We start from the raw sequence: 17,238 nt of genomic DNA, 5'->3' as shown, positions 1-17,238 counted from the left end.
TGCAGTGGCCGGATCTCAGCTCACTGCAAGCTCCGCCTCCCGGGTTTACGCCATTCTCCTGCCTCCGCTTCCCGAGCAGCTGGGACTACAGGCGCCCGCCACCACGCCCAGCTAGTTTTTGTATTTTTAGTAGAGACGGGGTTTCACCATGTTAGCCAGGATGGTCTCGATCTCCTGACCTTGTGATCCGCCCGTCTCGGCCTCCCAAAGTGCTGGGATTACAGGCTTGAGCCACTGCGCCCGGCCACGATAGCCATTTTCTTCAGAGGTGGTATTGAATATCTTAGCAAGAACTTGTATGTTTGATCTATGATGTGGTTAGAAGGAAGGGAGATGCCAAAGAAAAGATGACGGGGCAGATCTTAGGTGGCTTACAACTATTTAATGCTTAATTTTAATAAAGTATTTTAAATTGGAGTTAAGTTTCAGTTGTTTTAATTATTCTTTAAAAATTATTGATGGGCTGGGGACAGTAGCATATGCCTTTAGGCCCAGCTATTTAGCAGGCTGAGGTAGGAGGGTTGCTTGAGCTCAGGAGTTCAAGTCTAGCCTGGGCAACATAGCAAGACCCCATCTCTAAAAAAACAAAATTAAAAAAATAAAACATTGGAGCTCAACTCTTCCTAATCATCATTTTGCCTTACTGAAGAATCCCTCTGGGTACAGATAATCTTTGTTCTTAAATAAGGTTTAGACAGCAGAGAACTTTAGAGGGTGGCTGTTAGCCTGTTAGCCTTACATAAGACTTTGCTATGAACCTTTTAAAGTTTTTAATTCTTCTGGCACATTTCAAATACAGTTTGAGGACTGATGCGGTGGCTCATGCCTGTAATCCTAGCACTTTGGAAGGCCAAGGCTGGCGGATCACCTGAGGTTGGGAGTTCAAGACCAGCCTGACCAACATGGAGAAACCCTGTCTCTACTAAAAATACAAAATTGCCAGGCATGGTGGTGCATGCCTGTAATCCCAGCTACTCAGGCGTCTGAGGCAGGAGAATTGCTTGAACCCGGAAGGTGGAGGTTGCGGTGAGCTGAGATGGTGCCATTGCACTCCACCTGGACAAAAAGAGCAAAACTCCATCTCAAAAAAAAAAATAGTTTGATTAATTAAAATTATAATTTGGGTGGAACAGAGGACTTAAACATTGCCTGCTTCCTTAATCCTTCTTTTTTTCTTATTGCAGTTTTTCCTCCATAGTAGGAAACCTGTAGTAGGTTATTTGTTATTAGTTAATGAGGATAATTAGTCCCATTTTGAGTTTCATGAGATTCTAATTTTCCTCACTGTTTGCGTAGTGCTGCCTGGGATATAGTTGGTGCTTAATAAATATATTCCTTGAACAAATACATGTGTTTGTTCAGGACACATTTTTAGTATGAATATAGACAAACCAGATCACTCTTTTTTTTTCCATTTAAAAAAATTATGGTAAAATACACATAACAAACTTACAGTTTTCACTGTTTTGAAGGATACAGCTCAGTAGTATTAGATACATTTCATAATGTTGGGTATCTGTCACCACCATCCATCTCTAAAACTCATTTCATGTTTTAAAAATGGGTGGCTTGAGTGTGTTCCAGTCTCTTATATGCATGTATATAGTCTAGAGTCAACCGATTTGGGGAGAGCTTTTCAAGCCTCTTGTGGCTGTCTCACCTCCTACAACTACCTGTTGTATCTCTCCCTGGCCTAGTCCACTAGTCTGCCACCAGTCTTCCATGTTTGCCCTGTTAACTTGACAACACTCCAAATCCAATGAGTCCTCTCAGGCAGCAGCATGCCATGTTTAAACTAACATACCCCACACAGCTGGGGTTGGGGGAGGGGCAGGAGTCTGGTAGCAGCTCAAAACTAAAACCACCGTTACTGCCTGAAGTTCAGGAACTTAATAAATAAATGCTCCCAGTTTGTTTTATGCCTTTGGTTGAATTCCAGAGCACGGAAATAGGTTCATATAGCTGTATTGAAAGATAATTTGTTAATGTTTTTATACTGTCATGTCAAATGTGAGAAGTCTGACAATTTTTTCTTTCTTGTAGATGTTGGGTTTGTAATACATTAAAAAAAAAATTCAAGGCCGGGTGCAATGGCTCACGCCTGTAATCTCAGCACTTTGGGAGGCTGAGGTGGGCGGATCACGAAGTCAAGGAGTTCGAGATTGGCCTGGCCAACATGGTGAATCCCCGTCTCTACTAAAGATACAAAAGGTAGCCAGGCATGGTGGCATGCACCTGTAGTCCCAGCTGCTCAGGAGGCTAAGGCAGGAGACGCGCTTGAACGCGGGAGGTGGAGATTGTGGTGAGCCGAGATCACACCACTGCACTCCAGCCTGGGCAACAGAGTGAGACTCCTTCTCAAAAAATTAAAATTAAAATAAAAAAAATAAGAAAGAGAGAAAGAAATTCAAACCATTAGAGGGTTCCTATAATATTTCTGAGTAATATAATTAGAAAAACCACTGGATTAGCTGGTATCTCAGTACTTTATGCACTTTTCGATTTCTGTATTTCCCTGATTGTCCTAAAAACCAGAAAATAGGAAAGATGTACTCCTACCCTTGCAATATAAAATTATAGGATTTTGAACTGTGTCAGGAGTTTGAACTGAGGAAAATATGAATGTATAGAATGATATATTTTCCTAAATTTTCCTCATGGCTAAAATAGGAACCAGATACCTTTTTGTGTAAGCTTTTAATTGAAGTATAATGTGTACAGAAAGGTGTACAAATTATAAATACACAGCTTGATGAATTTTTTTATACAGTAAGTACACTTACATATCCAGCACTATACCACACTCTCAGAAACAATCCTAAGTAATTTCTGTCCTTGACACATTTCTAATATGACAGTTTGGCCTTTGTATTTGTGTGTTTAATATTATATAAGTGGAATCATACAATGTATACTCTGTTGTCTGGCTCTTTTGGCTGAGTACGTTTATGAGATTAATCCATGTTGTATGTAGCAACATTTCATTGTTGTAGAGTGTGTTGTTATATAACCACATATGATTTTCTGTTATCTTGGGCAGGAAAGGATTAACTCAGCAGGCCCGAGTTGCTCAAATCTTTCATGTTCCCAAGAGGACCATTTTCTGTGACTGGTCCTTGACAGGCCAGAATTGAGCTCTTAGAATATTCTGCATTTTGTGTGATTGAATCTTTGAACTTCACTGTTCCAGTTTGTGCAAACAGCATTATTTATGATGAACACCTCCTTTCCTTCTCATGAACTAGAGCTTTGGTAACTGGTCATTCATTGTGTGCCTTCAAGATCACCTGCCAAGAAAAACCCTGAACTCCTAGGCTTTTGTGAGCTTCCATAGTAGACAACACTTCACATAATGTTGTTACAGTTTCTCTTTTTCTTTTTCTTTTCTTTTTTTTTCCCCCAAGACAGAGCCTGGCTGTCTTGCCCAGGCTGGAGTGCAGTTGCGCTATCTCGGCTCACAGCAGCTCCGCCTCCTGGTTTCAGGTGATTCCCCTGCCTCAGCCTCCCAAGTCCTAGCTAGTTTTTGTATTTTTAGTAGAGATGGGGTTTCGTCATGTTGGCCAGACTGGTCTCAAACTCCTGGCCTCAAGTGATTCACCCACTTCGGACTCCCAAAGTGCTGGGATTGTAGGCTTGAGCCACTGTGCCTGGCCATTGTTACAGTTTATTGCTGGAGGAATTAAATGCTTTATGTGTGACTCCACTGGGAGAGGACTCTTAGAAGCATGCACCTGGTTTCCTCCAGACTTTGCCTGATGTCCCTTTTCCCTTTGCTGATTTTGCTTTGTGTCCTTTTGCTTTAATAAACTGTAAGTATAACAGTTTCAGAGTTCTGGAATCCTCTTAGCAAACTGCTGAACTTAGAGATGGTCCTGGAGTCTATTGACACAAATCCATTTGGGTGTTGGACATTTGGGTTTCCAGTTTTTGCCGATTACATATATTGCTGTTGTAATATTTCTTGTATATATCTTTTGGTGAACATGTATACATGTTTCTTGGAGTATATATCTGGGAGTAAAATTGCATGGTTGTGTTCAATGTCACTATGTAGTGCTAAAAGTTTTCCAGAGTGGGTGAACAATTTACTCTTCAGCCAGGCAGACTCCATATCTTCACTGGCAATTTGAATTTCATTCTGGTGGGTACATTATGGTCTTAATTTGCATATTCCTAATGACCAGTGAAGTTAACTCCCTTTATATATAACATATATCTATTGGCCATGTGACTATCTTTTTGTTAAGTGTCAGTTCAAGTGACATCAGTTTTTAAAAAATTGGGTTGTATGCCTTTTTCTTATTTGTAGGAGTTCCTTATATATTCTGGGTACAATTTTTTTTCATGTGTACATTTGTCTCTATACACATATATATACTTATTGTTGATATCTTTTCCTTATTCTTGGATTGCCTTTCTTCCTTTTTTTTTTTTTTTTTTTTTTTTTTTTTTTTTTTTTTTTTTTTTTTTTTTTGAGGTGGAATCTTGTTCTGTTGCCTAGGCTGGAGTGCAGTGGTATGATATCGGTTCACTGCAACCTCCACCTCCCGGGTTAAAGCAATTCTCCTGCCTCAGCCTCCCAAGTAGCTTGGAATACAGGCGTGTGCCACCATGCCCGGCTAATTTTTGTATTTTTAGTAGAAGTGGGGTTTTACCATGTTGGGCATGCTGATCTTGAACTCCTGACCTCAAGTGATCCGCCCGCCTTGACTTCCCAAAGTGCTGGGATTACAGATGTGAGCCAGAATGCCCAGCCTGGGATTGCCTTTCTGCTCTCTTAATGCCTTTGGATGACACTAATTTTAATTGAATTTAAGTTTTATGTTGTTCAATTTATTTTCCTTATGGTTAGTGCTTTTAAAAAATCCTGTTTCAGAAAACTTTTTCTACCACAAGCCTGTATTGGTTTACTGTTCTCATGTAGTCCTATCATCTAAAAAGATCATTATGTTTGGTATGGGGTCAGTCTTCACGTTGGTTGCAAAAGAATATATAGTTGAACCAGCATCATTTATTGAAAAAATTCTTCTTTCCCCACTGTACTGTGTCACCTTTGTCATAAATGAGACAACCGTCCACATATGGGTTTGTTTCTAATTCTTTTAGTATTCTTTTGAGCTGTGTGTGTGTGTGTGTGTGTGTGTGTGTGTGTGTGTGTATATTACTATATATATATATTTTTTTTTTTTTTTTTTTTTTTTTTTGAGATGGAAGTCTCGCTCTGTCGCCCAGGCTGCAGTGCCAGTGGTGCAGTCTTGGCTCACTGCAGGCATTATTTTTTTTATTTTTATTTTTTGGGCAATGGAGTCTTACTCTTATCACCCAGGCTGGAGTGCAGTGGTGCGATCTCGGCTCACTGCAACCTCTGTCTTCCGGGTTCAAGTGATTCTCCTGCTTCAGCTTCCTGAGTAGCTGGAATTACAGGCAGGCATGCACCACCATGCCTGGCTAATTTTTATATTTTTAGTAGAGACCAGGTTTCACCATGTTGGCCAGGCTAGTCTCGAACTCCTGACCTCAGGTGATCTGCCTGCCTCAGTCTCCCAAAGTGCTGGGATTGCAGGTGTGAGCCACTGTGCACAGCCATAGTATCTTGTATAAATTCCTTAGTGTGGTACATTTTCCTAAAGATTGCCTTGATCTAAGGCTTTTTTATGTCTCTGTATATTTTATAATCAGCTCTTCAATATCCACAAAATAATTTGCCAAGAATTTTGATTATGACTGCATTGACTATAGATTGATTGTAGAAGAATGGACATTGTTGTCTTCTTTTTTTTTCTTTTTTATTAATTCTTTGGTTGAGAGTCTCACTCTTTGTCGCCCAGGCTGGGGTGCAGTGGCGTGATCTCAGCTCACTGCAACCTCTGCCTCCAGGGTTCAAGTGATTCTCCTGCCCCAACCTCTTGCGTAGCTGGGACTACAGGCGTGTGCCACCACACCCGGCTAATTTTTTTTAGTAGATACGGGGTTTCAGCGAGGCTGGTCTTGAACTTCTGGTCTCGAGTATGTTGTGGAGAAATATTTTGAGACTATCCAGATATCTTGTTCGTTTTCTGTTGGCCTACTAATTTTAGTATCCATAAATGCTTGTCTGCAACAGTTTTTACTGTGGTATTTGTCGAATGACATCTGTTTCCCTATTTTATTCGAGATCAGCCTCGGCGAAACCCCATCTCTACTAAATTAGCCAGGCATGGTGGCGCACTCCTGTAATCCCAGCTACTCAGGAGACTGAGGCAGGAGAATCGCTTGAACCCGGGAGGTGAGGTTGTGGTGAGCTGAGATCGTGCCACTGCACCCAAGCCTGGGTGACAGAGTGAGACTTTGAATCAGACAACAACAAAGAAAGACAGTATGTCTGTTCTTCCCCAATTAATCTGTAGTCAATGCAATCATAATCAAAATTCTTAACAGGTTATTTTGTGGCTATTGAAGAGCCGATTATAAAATATATGGAGACATAAAGGCAGATCTTAGACCAAGGCAATCTTGAGGAAGATGAACCACACTACAGAATTGGTCATGGATGAAATCATAGGGGGTCGAAGCTGTCTTCTTGAGTCAGTTCCTGAGTGGGGGCCACAAGATCAGATGAGCCAGTTTATCAATCTGGGTGGTGCCAGCTGATCCATTAAGTGTAGGGTCTGCAGAATATCTCAAGCAGTGATATTAGGAGCAGTTTAGGGAGGGTCTGAATCCTGTAGCCTCCAGCTGCCTGATTCATACCCATAATTTCTAATCTTGTGGCTAATGTTGGTCCTGCAAAGGCAGTCTAGTCCCCAGGCAAGAAGGAGGTCTGCTGTGGGAAAGGGCTATTGTCTTTGTTTTAAAAACTATAAACTAAGTTTCTCCCAAAGTTAGTTCATGCTATGCCCAGGAATGAACAAGGACAGCTTGGAGGTAAGAAGTAAGATGGAGTCAGTTACGTTAGATCTTTCACTGTCTCAGTCATAATTTTGCAAAGGCTGTTTCAAGTTTACAGTCAGGTTGTAGCCAGTTTTCCACCTGTAGTCTAGATACCTGTGGTTACTAGAGTGTAGTTCTTCAGCCCAGGGGGGAAGCCTTATTCCCTAACATTTAATGCAGGGACTGGTTATAGGCAGTCTTGCTCTGTGAAAGTGTGGGTATTCTACCGTACTGAGGTACTCTATGGAATTGTGTGGTCGTAGGGCTTTGTGCACTTTTGGCGGCTTGAGAGATCTGGGGCACCGTCCTTTTTGAATCTCATCCCATTCAATTCTGCAAGTATCCCACGTAGAAGTCCCACAGTTTTCGGAGAACTGTGCTTGTGATTGTTTTCACAATAACAGTCCCTGGAGAGGAAGACACCAGGGAGCTTACTTTGTGACCTTTTGTGTACAAACTTACTGTGTACCCTTTGATTTATGGCTATTTTTTCCTACTCCTCTGGTTCGGGAGGTTTCTTTCCGGGTTCTGGAAAATGAACTTCTTCAGGGTCTTCTCTTTCACCTTCAAGTGCTACTTTTCTTCAGTTCTTTCAGGTTTTGTTGTCAGCCTTTTCTCATCTGTTTTGTATCATCCAGAAGTGCCTTATGATTCTTGGCTTTCCAGGAATGCTGTAAATTTGATTTCATATTTTTTTCTGTTTTATCTGTGGAAGTGGAGAAACACAGCTCTGTGTATGTTTATTACATGTAGATATTTCTAAGCTTTGTTGTACTAGAAGACAGTTCATTTCTTAAAACTTTATAGTTACTGTTTTAAAAGTGAGAAGCAAATGTCATTTTTTTTCTTTTAAAATGTTTCCTTTTTTTTGTTTCAAGCAAATGCCATTTTATTTTAGGTTTACTGTAGTCCATCTCAAGAATACTTACAGGGGATATTTTCCTTGAGTTATTTATTTATTTAGATAGATCGATAGATAAATCGATCAATCGATCGATAGATAGGAGGTCTTGCTCTGTTGTCCAGGATAGAGTGCAGTGGTGCAGTCATAACTCACTGCAGTCTTGATCTTCTGGGCTCAAGCCAATCCTCCCACTTCACCTTCCTCAGTAGCTGGGATTACAGGTGTATGCCACTGTGCCTGGCTAAGCCTGAGATTTTTTAAATATAGAGATGTTAAAAATGAAAGCTTTGATCTCTGAGATATTTAATACACCTTTTATTATTAGGCTTACTTTATTCTGATAACATTTGTTGCCTTTTGTAGCTAAATTATTTACATACTTTATTTTGGTTTTTAAACTTTATCAAAAGCCTGAGTAGAATATAGCTGTTTTATTTACAACTTCTTTATTTTATGAAGGTTAGCCTTTTAAAATTATTGACTTGTTTTACTTTTTTCTCTAGTAAGGTTTCACTGTTTCCTTTTGCTGGGGAGGGTGGGTAGAAAATGGTAGAAGAGTTTCTAAAAGCATGGATTGAAAATTTTTAGAGGAATTGCCTGCATGGTAGCTTGATTGCTTGAAATGGGCCCATACTGTCAGAAATTACGTGAGATCTATCTAGTTTAGTGTGTAGCTCAGTGAGTATATATTCTGTCATTCATCCATAGATACGGTTTTGCCAAATTAAAACGATGGTCTCTTATTCCTAAAGTACAAAGGGAATGCAAGTTTGCATCATTTTCCATGTAGAATTACAGCAGTGATCTGAGGTTGAGAGGGTAAGGTTTGAGGTGGGATTAGGGAAGGACCAGCACTGCTGCTCCTTTGACAGCATGAGAGAACCCTAGAGGTGTTGGTGCAGTGTTGACCAGCACTCACTCCACCCTCTGTTTCCCACTGAAAGAAACTAAGAGGAAGCTTGTGGGGAAGGGGAGTCAGAAATGTCCATAGTCTCTTAGCTCTGATCTGACAGAGTATAGAAGGGAGAATGTGGGACTGAGAGATAATGGGTTAATAATGAACATGATCAGGCCGGGAGTAGTAGCTCATGCCTGTAATCCCAACACTTTGGGAGGCCGAGGTGGGTGGATCACAAGGTCAGGAGTTCAAGACCAGCCTGGCCAATATGGTGAAACTCCATCTCTACTAAAAATACAAAAATTAGCTGGGCGTGGTGGTGGGCGCCTGTAGTCCCAGCTACTCGGGAGGATGAGGCAGGAGAATCGCTTGAACCTGAGAGGCAGAGGTTGCAGTGAGCTGAGATCGCACCACTGCACTCCAGCCTGGGTGACAGTGAGACTCCATCTCCAAAAAAAAATCGACATGATCCGATAAGCGTTTTTTTTAAATACACTTTTTTTGTTTTGCATTTTACCATATTTTTGTGATGTGTGTGACAAATCAAGTTATTCAACAGTTCTAGTCTTTATATTATTCTTTAAAGAAAATTTCTGTATCTCTGACTTAAATTTATTATTTTGGAAGATTTTTCTGGGAACTTTGGTATTTCACTTGAAATATTTGGTGTCCTTCATTTGCTTTTCTTTTTCTTCAGTACATGCAGGTAGAGTTCAAATGTCAGTAGCTGAGATGACAAACTTTTTCTAAACCTTAATGTTGTTAGAGAAAAGGTTGGAAATAATTTGTGAGTAGATTTTAATTTCCTTTTTTTAAAGACTGAATTTTTTAAAGAGTCATTTAAGGTTCACAGCAAAATTGAGAGGAAGGTTCAGAGATTTCCCCTGTATCCCTTCCCCTACATACGCATAGCCTTTTTTTTTAAACTATGGACATTCCTTTCTAAAGGGGTATATTTGTTTTATTTGATGAACTTACACTGACATACTGTTATCACCCGAATTCTGTAGTTTAGGGCTCACTCTTGGTATTCTATACTCTGAGTTTTGATAATGCATGTGGCCACCATCGTAGTATCATACAAAGCATTTTCATTGCCCTAAAACCCCTGTGCTCTGACTGTTCACCCCTCCTTCCTTCACAACCCCTGGCCACCACTGATCTTTTTATTGTTTCCATAGCTGTACCTTTTCCAGAATGTCATCTGCTTGGAATTACACAATACGATATGTAGCCTTTCAGATTGGTTTCACTTAGCTATGTGCATTTGAGGTTCCTCCATGTTTTTTAGTGACTTGGTAGCTCATTTCTTTTCAGTGATAGTCTGGATGTACCAGTTTGTTGATTTATTTTTTTGGATTTTATTGATATTTTATAATTTTTCATTGCAGGGCTCATTTATGTAGCATGCCATTAAGAGAGACAGAACGTTTTTTCCTTTAACTTAAATTTGAATTTGTCTTGATGTTTGTTTGCTTTTTGTAGGTTCTACATGAAACATTTTCTCAACACACATTCCTCATGAATGGTCTCATTCAAGGTGTTAAGGTAAGAAAAAAGTTTTATGTGGTTTGTAATGAACCAAAGCCAGGAATCCTTGGTAGTTTAATTCTGGACATTTTAGTGGGACTTTGGGAAACAAATACTGTTTGTTCTGGGAACTGAAATCTAATTTTTTAGCTGGGTTATTAAAAGTCACTTTAAAATACAACACAAACACATAAGGCATAGAATGGTTTACTGGCAAATAGCAGTGTGAATACTCTATAGGCCTAACTTCATTTTTATTATTGTGTACACAACAGGTTATAAAGGGTTTAATTATGTAACTTTTAACTTCTCTGCCTATCAACAGAATAAAGTGGGCAGTTGCTACCGTCTTCCTTTTAGGTATATTAAAAATAAGTATATCTGAGGAAGAAGGAAGCCCAGCTGATACACTGGCCATAGCTTTATAATAACCCCTTGATTTAATTAGTCTTAATTCATTTTGTCGATTTTAATATGATATATATAAAAACGGCTTTTAACCGTTTTCCTGTTTGCACCAAGAATACTCACCAGCGGTACTGCATTTACTCCAAGGTAACTTTGCCACAAAACATGTTGCTTTTATTATTATTTTTGCATTGCTTTAGTATATAGACTTTGGAAACAAAAGACATTATTCTACTGATAGCATTCTTTTTCCTCATTCTTTTTTTTTTTTTGGAGACGGAGTCTCACTCTCACCAGGCTGGAGTGCAGTGGTGTCATGTTGGTTCACTGCAGCCTCCGCCTCCTGGGTTTAAGCAGTTCTCCTGCCTCAGCCTCCTGAGTAGCTGGGACTACAGGCATGTGCTACCACGCCCAGCTGATTTTTGTATTTTTAGTAGAGACAGGATTTCACCATGTTGGTCACGATGGTCTTGATCTCTTGACCTCGTGATCCACCTGCCTTGGCCTCCCAAAGTGCTGGGATTACAGGCATGAGCCACCGCACCTGACCTTTCCTCATTCTTTTAAATAATTTTATTTCTGAGATGGAGTCTCGCTCTGTTGCCCAGGCTGGCGTGCAGTGGTGTGATCTCAGCTCACTGCAACCTCCACCTCCTGGGTTCAAGCGATTCTTCTGCCTCAGCCTTCCGAGTAGCTGGGATTTCAGGTGCCTGCCACTATGCTTAGCTAATGTTTTGTATTTTTAGTAGAGATGGGGTTTCACCATGTTGGCCAGGCTGGTCTTGAACTGCTGACCTCAAGTGATCTGCTCGCCTTGGTCTCCCACAGTCCTGCAATCACAGGCATGAGCCACTGCGCCTGGCCTGCCTTCCGTTTTCAGTAGTGGTGTTTCCAGTTACAAACTATAGTAACATTCTGTCACTGAAAATGTCAAATCCTAGAAAACGCAGCACTTCTACCTGTGGTGTTAACATTGTTCTTGAACAGTTATCGGCTTAAAGTTCATTTGATGAATCCAGTTTTTTTGAAATAGACAGTTCTGATGATTCAGGTTATTCTGATGTTCCGTTTAGAAATAACTCTATGAACACTTTTTATATTTTACTTTCACATTGAAAAATCAACCAGCTTTGCTTCAGCCTCAAAGAGTGTGTATATGTAAAATTAAATGAATGCTGGTGGTGAACTGCACTTGTTTTTTCTAAGTAGGAAAAGGGTTAAATAGGGGTTTAAAGTATAATAGTATTTTTTAGTCTGTTATAGTAAAGCATATGAGTATAGAGTCTAATTTGTGCTTTCCAGTTTAGATAATGTCAATCTATGCATAATTGTACTTTGTACTGAACAACATACTTAAAATTATTCCCAAGGCCGCGCGTGGTGGCTCACACCTGTAATCCCAGCACTTTGGGAGGCCGAGGCGGAGAGATCACAAGATCAGGAGATCGAACCGTCCTGGCTTAACACAGTGAAATGCTGTCTCTACCAAAAATACAAAGAATTAGCTGGGCGTGGTGGTGGGTGCCTGTAGTCCCAGCTGCTGGGGAGGCTGAGGAAGGAGAATTGCTTGAACCTGGGAGATGGAGGTTGCAGTGAGCTGAGATCATGCCACTGCACTCTAGCCTGGGCGACAGAGGGAGACTCCGTCTCAAAAAAAAAAAAAATTATGCCCTAGTAATGTGCCGAATTTAGCCATTGTAATTCACTGTTTTCATGGCTCTTACAAAACAGTCATATAATAAATAATATTAAATATTAATAAGTTAATATTATTTGCCTGTTTTCAGAAAGAAGTTGAGGATATTTATATGTAAAACAACATTTTATTTATTTTTTATCATTTGGGTACTTTTTTTTTTTTTATAGCGTCTGTCTTTTTACTAAAGAAAAGCAAAGTTCAAATGCCCAACAGTAATTATGTTGAACACTTAGTACACATAAATAGACAAAAGGCTACTGAGAACACTGGACTTAGATGAAAGTGTTATAGGTATAACTACAACTTAATTTATAAATAAATAAGAAAAAAGTCCCTGACTGAAAGGATAGTGAAGATTTATTTCTCAGTATTCTTTAATTTGGACAACCCCCACCAACTGAGCAGACATCCCAGTGTTAGACGAAAATGACTGCTCTCCCCACCAGCAGTTACAGTGCTCGACACCACTGGCCCCACTGGTTCAGAGGAGAGAGTGGCCCGTGGCTCTATGTGGTTCCAGCTTCAGGAGGCCAACCCATGCCTTTGGTCACCTGAGACTTTTTAAACAGCATTGGCACTTTTAGCTGGTCTGAACCATTTTGAATGCTACCACCCAGCAGGGAGGAGGCTCTCATTAGATTCTAAATCTGCTATTTAAATTACTTTTCACTTAAAAAAAAAAAAAACTTATTAGAATAAGGCCACCTAGGAATGTTGTTAACCTCTTCAGCCTTTGGCTGATATTACATGAGACTACAAATAATAAATATAGCTTTTCCCACAGGTGCAGCTTCTGGGGCTTGGTCTACAGTGTTCAGAAAGACACATTGTGGAAAAAAAAAGTCAAGCTAGGTCGGGTACGGTGGCTCACGCCTGTAATTCCAGCACTTTGAGAAGCCGAGGTGGGCGGATCACCTGAGGTTGGGAGTTTGAGACCAGCCTGACCAACATGGAGAAACGCTGTCTCTACTAAAAATGCAAAATTAGCCAGGCGTGGTGGCAAATGCCTATAACCCCAGCTACTTGGGAGGCTGAGGCAGGAGAATTGCTTGAACCTGGGAGTCGGAGGTTGCAGTGAACCGAGATCACGCCATTGCAGTCCAGCCTGGGCAACAAGAATGAAACTCCGTCTCAAAAAAAAAAAAAAAAAGTCAGACTAGTGCAGGAGCTCCAGTGGCCTCTGCAAATGAGGGCTTGGCAATTATCAGTGGACAGACACATGGTATCCAGCACCAGGCCATGGGCCTTCCTGCTTCCTGAGTTTCACAAGTAGGATGCACGTGAGGGGAGCAGCCCATACGTCTGTTGAAGGAAGGCTGTAGTACTTTCCAGGGCACAGCCTGGACAAATGATGCCTAACTTTCTATGCACAGATAAGTCAACCACAGTTGAGCCAAGGCAACGCTCAGGGATCTGGCTATCCCTAGTTAGTCCCCCATCAATGACCAAGGACAACTGAGGCCAGAGGTCTTGTAACTCCATGACATTCAGAGAACTGTCCTGGGAGCTGAGGTTGGCGCTAGTGAGAGCAAGAGGATGCTCATACATCTTGGCCAAGTCTTGCATAAAGGCATAATCAGGAATCTGGATGCCTTATAAGAGGAGTTAAAGGTGTTTGGGTCCTTGTTGAGCTCCTCTGAACGTTCCATCTCTGGGGGCACTGGTCCTGGCAGTAGGTCTTTCAGGAGCTCCTGGGGTACTCTCATACATCCAGTAACTTGGCCTTCCTGCAGCCCTTGAGACGGTACACAGTGCACAGGGCAGCTTGCTGCGCAGGCCAGGCCATGTGGCGTATCGGTGGGGATGGCTACCATGGTGCTGGTGTGCAGCTCAGCCATGGCTGAACGCTCTGGGCTTGCCCCCTCACTCAGTCCCACACTGGCAGCCACTGTGGTCCTCGGATCTCCCTGGACTGACTACAAATAACAAATAATAGCCTTTCCCACAGGTGCAGTTTCTGGAGCTTGGTCTACAGTGTTCAGAAAGACACATTGCATAAAAAAAAAAAGTCAGACTGGGTCGGGCACGGTGGCTCACACCTGTAATCCCAGCACTTTGAGAGGCCGAGGCAGGTGGATCACCTGAGGTTGGAAGTTTGAGATCAGCCTGACCAACATGGAGAAACCCTGTCTCTACTAAAAATATAAAATTAGCCGGACGAACAAGAGACATCCTCCCATTTGGGTACTTCTATTATTTAACAAACACTGTGGATACATAAACAAGTGAAACACAACCTAGAAATAATTCACAGACTTTCTGTTTCCAGTTAAACAGAGAACTAGGACTAAAGTGTTAATAACATACAGAGTTTATGCGTAAGTACATTTCTAAATAAAATTCCCAATTTACCACTTTTTTGTTTGGAATAATCCTCACAAAACCATTAGAATCCTAAAGTAAAATACATTTACTTACGTCAAAACAATGAATTCAAAATGGAAAGTAGTTAAAATCTGAAAATTTTTTTTTTCATAAACTTGGAAAGAACTGCCTTCTATTTCCATAAATACATTATGCTTTATAACAATGTATTGTGTTGCCACATACAACAGACCTTTATGAACTAATATAAGGCTTTTCAGAGCCTCAGCTCTGAAACAATTCTAGATTGGTTGAGAAAGCCTTTGTTTGCTGTTGTTGAAGTATAGTTACTACAATATAAAGAAAAAAATTGTCGAAAATAACAATTTGGGTAAATTTTAAAAATTTACTAAAAAAATATTCTACATTAAAACTTAGTTTTAAAATCAATACTTTAAAAATTTTGTTTTTAACAACTATTATGACCAAATTTAGGTAATTTGTGTTTACCACTAATGTGCAACAATATAATCTTACTAGTGGCTGAATAGGAAATTTTAGCAATATTCAAGACCTGTCTTTTTTTTTTTTTTGAGACGGAGTCCCACCCTGTCGCCTAGGCTGGAGTGCAGTGGTGCCATCTCAGCTCACTGCAACTCCCCACTGTCCGGGTTCAAGTGATTCTCCTGCCTCAGCCTCCTGAGTAGCTGGGATTATAGGCACACACCACCACACCTGGCTAATTTTTGTGTTTTTAGTAGAGACGGAGTTTCACCATGTTGGCCAGGCTGGTCTCAAACTCTTGACCTCGTGATCCACCTGCCTCGCCTCCCAAAGTGCTGGGATTACGGGCTTGAGCCACCGCGCCCAGCCAAGACCTGTCTTATTTCTTGGTTGTTTCAATATCCACACAGATTATCCTTCCAATAATAGTGGTCTTTCAGTTCCTTGATCTATTTCCCTCCACCCTAAGTTAGCCATTCACTTATAATAACTCTAACCATTACGTAGTATTAATAATGGCAAACGTTCTAAGAGATAGGTACTCGTTATTCCCTTTCATAGATAAGTGAATTGAGACATAAAGATAAATACTTTGCCCGTTGTTTCACAGATGCAGTTGCTCAAACCAGAATTTTATCCCAAAAAGTATTGCTTCCAGCATCCAGACTCTAACCATTATACATACTGTTTCTCTATATACGCTAGTATTCAACCACTACCTCCTTACCATTCTAGCTTACTGTATTTTGTATTACAGCTCAATATATCAGCAGTGAAAACCCATCCTACCTGCCTTTCACTGTCACCCCAACCCTGTATCCTCACTTTCATCTTTCTTGGCTTAAATTCTGTGGTCGTTATGATTACTGCTTTGCATATAAAGCTTGCTCTCTTTTTACTCTGTCACACTTGGTTGGCTAAACCCCAACCCTTGAAAACTTAATTCTTTAGCTACTCTGTCTGGAGGCAATACCTTTTCCACCATCTGTTGACTTTAACTATGTCACTAAATAAATAGAAGTAATCCAAAGAGAAATTTCATCTCCCATCACCACATCTGCCATCCACCTACATGTATCTGTTCTCATATACTCTACCTCCTCTCCTGTTTCTAAGGATGAACTGTCCTTGTTTCTTGCTAAAGCCAGCTTCTTCACATATTCATCCATTCTCAGGAGTTCAGCAATTATGCCTTTTTTCCCCAGTATTTTAAATTTTCCCTCTAAATTATTCCTACCAGCATACAAGCATTCTATTTCTCCAGTCTTAAAAACAAAACCTCTTTTCCTTTTCTCCTCAGTCTACTGCCCCATTTCTTTCTTTCCCATGCTGTCTTACATTCATTACAAGTAGACTTCCACACTCACTTTTCTACCAGAATTATTCTGATTCTTTTTCCTTTTTTTTTTTTTTTGAGACAGAGTTTCGTTCTTCTTGCCCAGGCTGGAGTGCAATGGTGCGATCTCAGCTCACTGCAACCTCTGCCTCCTGGGTTCAAGCGATTCTCCTGCCTCAGCCTCCCGAGTAGCTGGGACTACAGGCGCCCACCAGCATGCCTGGCAAATTTTTTGTATTTTTAGTAGAGACACGGTTTCACCATGGCCAGGCTGGTCTTGAACTCCTGGCCAGGTGATCCGCCCACCTTGGCCTCCCAGAGTGGTGGGATTACAGGCGTGAGCCACCGCGCCCGGCCCCTTTTTCATTCTTAAAAGACTTTCTTTACTTGCTTTCTTCACTTGGCCTAGCATAGTTTTCTTTCTACCTGTTAGGCCACTCATTCTCAGTCTTCTTATACTACAATTCATCTCTAGATCACTTATAATACCTAATACTATGTAAATAGTTGTTACACTGTATTTTTTTAATTTGTATTTTTTATTGTTGTATTCTTATTTTTAATTGTTTTCTTCCAAATATTTTTCATCCATGATTGGATGAATCTACAGATATGGAGCCTGCATATACAGAGGGTTGGCTGTGTAGTGATTTAAACTAGATACATGGACAATGGGCAAATGATCCAAACTAGATCAGTGATATTTCTCCAGAGGAATTTCCTGCTAGAGCTGTTGAGGTTTTCTC

At 40.6% G+C, this 17,238-nt stretch overlaps 1 protein-coding gene and 1 pseudogene across 1 annotated transcript in view; one reads left to right on the top strand and one right to left on the bottom strand.

Annotated features, from left to right (window-relative positions):
- Window positions 1-17,238, top strand: part of SLC71A2 (solute carrier family 71 member 2) — an 80,958-nt gene that overhangs the window by 40,775 nt on the left and 22,945 nt on the right. The window contains exon 3 of the mRNA XM_017847078.1: window positions 10,197-10,259. Within this exon, the coding sequence (XP_017702567.1) occupies window positions 10,197-10,259 (63 nt within the window). The remainder of the gene's footprint in view (window positions 1-10,196; window positions 10,260-17,238) is intronic.
- On the bottom strand, window positions 13,542-14,012 carry LOC108512027 (yrdC domain-containing protein, mitochondrial pseudogene; annotated as a pseudogene).

This window comes from Rhinopithecus bieti, unplaced genomic scaffold, assembly GCF_001698545.2.
Source record: "Rhinopithecus bieti isolate Rb0 unplaced genomic scaffold, ASM169854v2 scaffold_29034, whole genome shotgun sequence".
In the NCBI taxonomy this organism is placed as follows: domain Eukaryota; kingdom Metazoa; phylum Chordata; class Mammalia; order Primates; family Cercopithecidae; genus Rhinopithecus; species Rhinopithecus bieti.
This window is presented reverse-complemented; position numbering and strand designations above follow the sequence as displayed.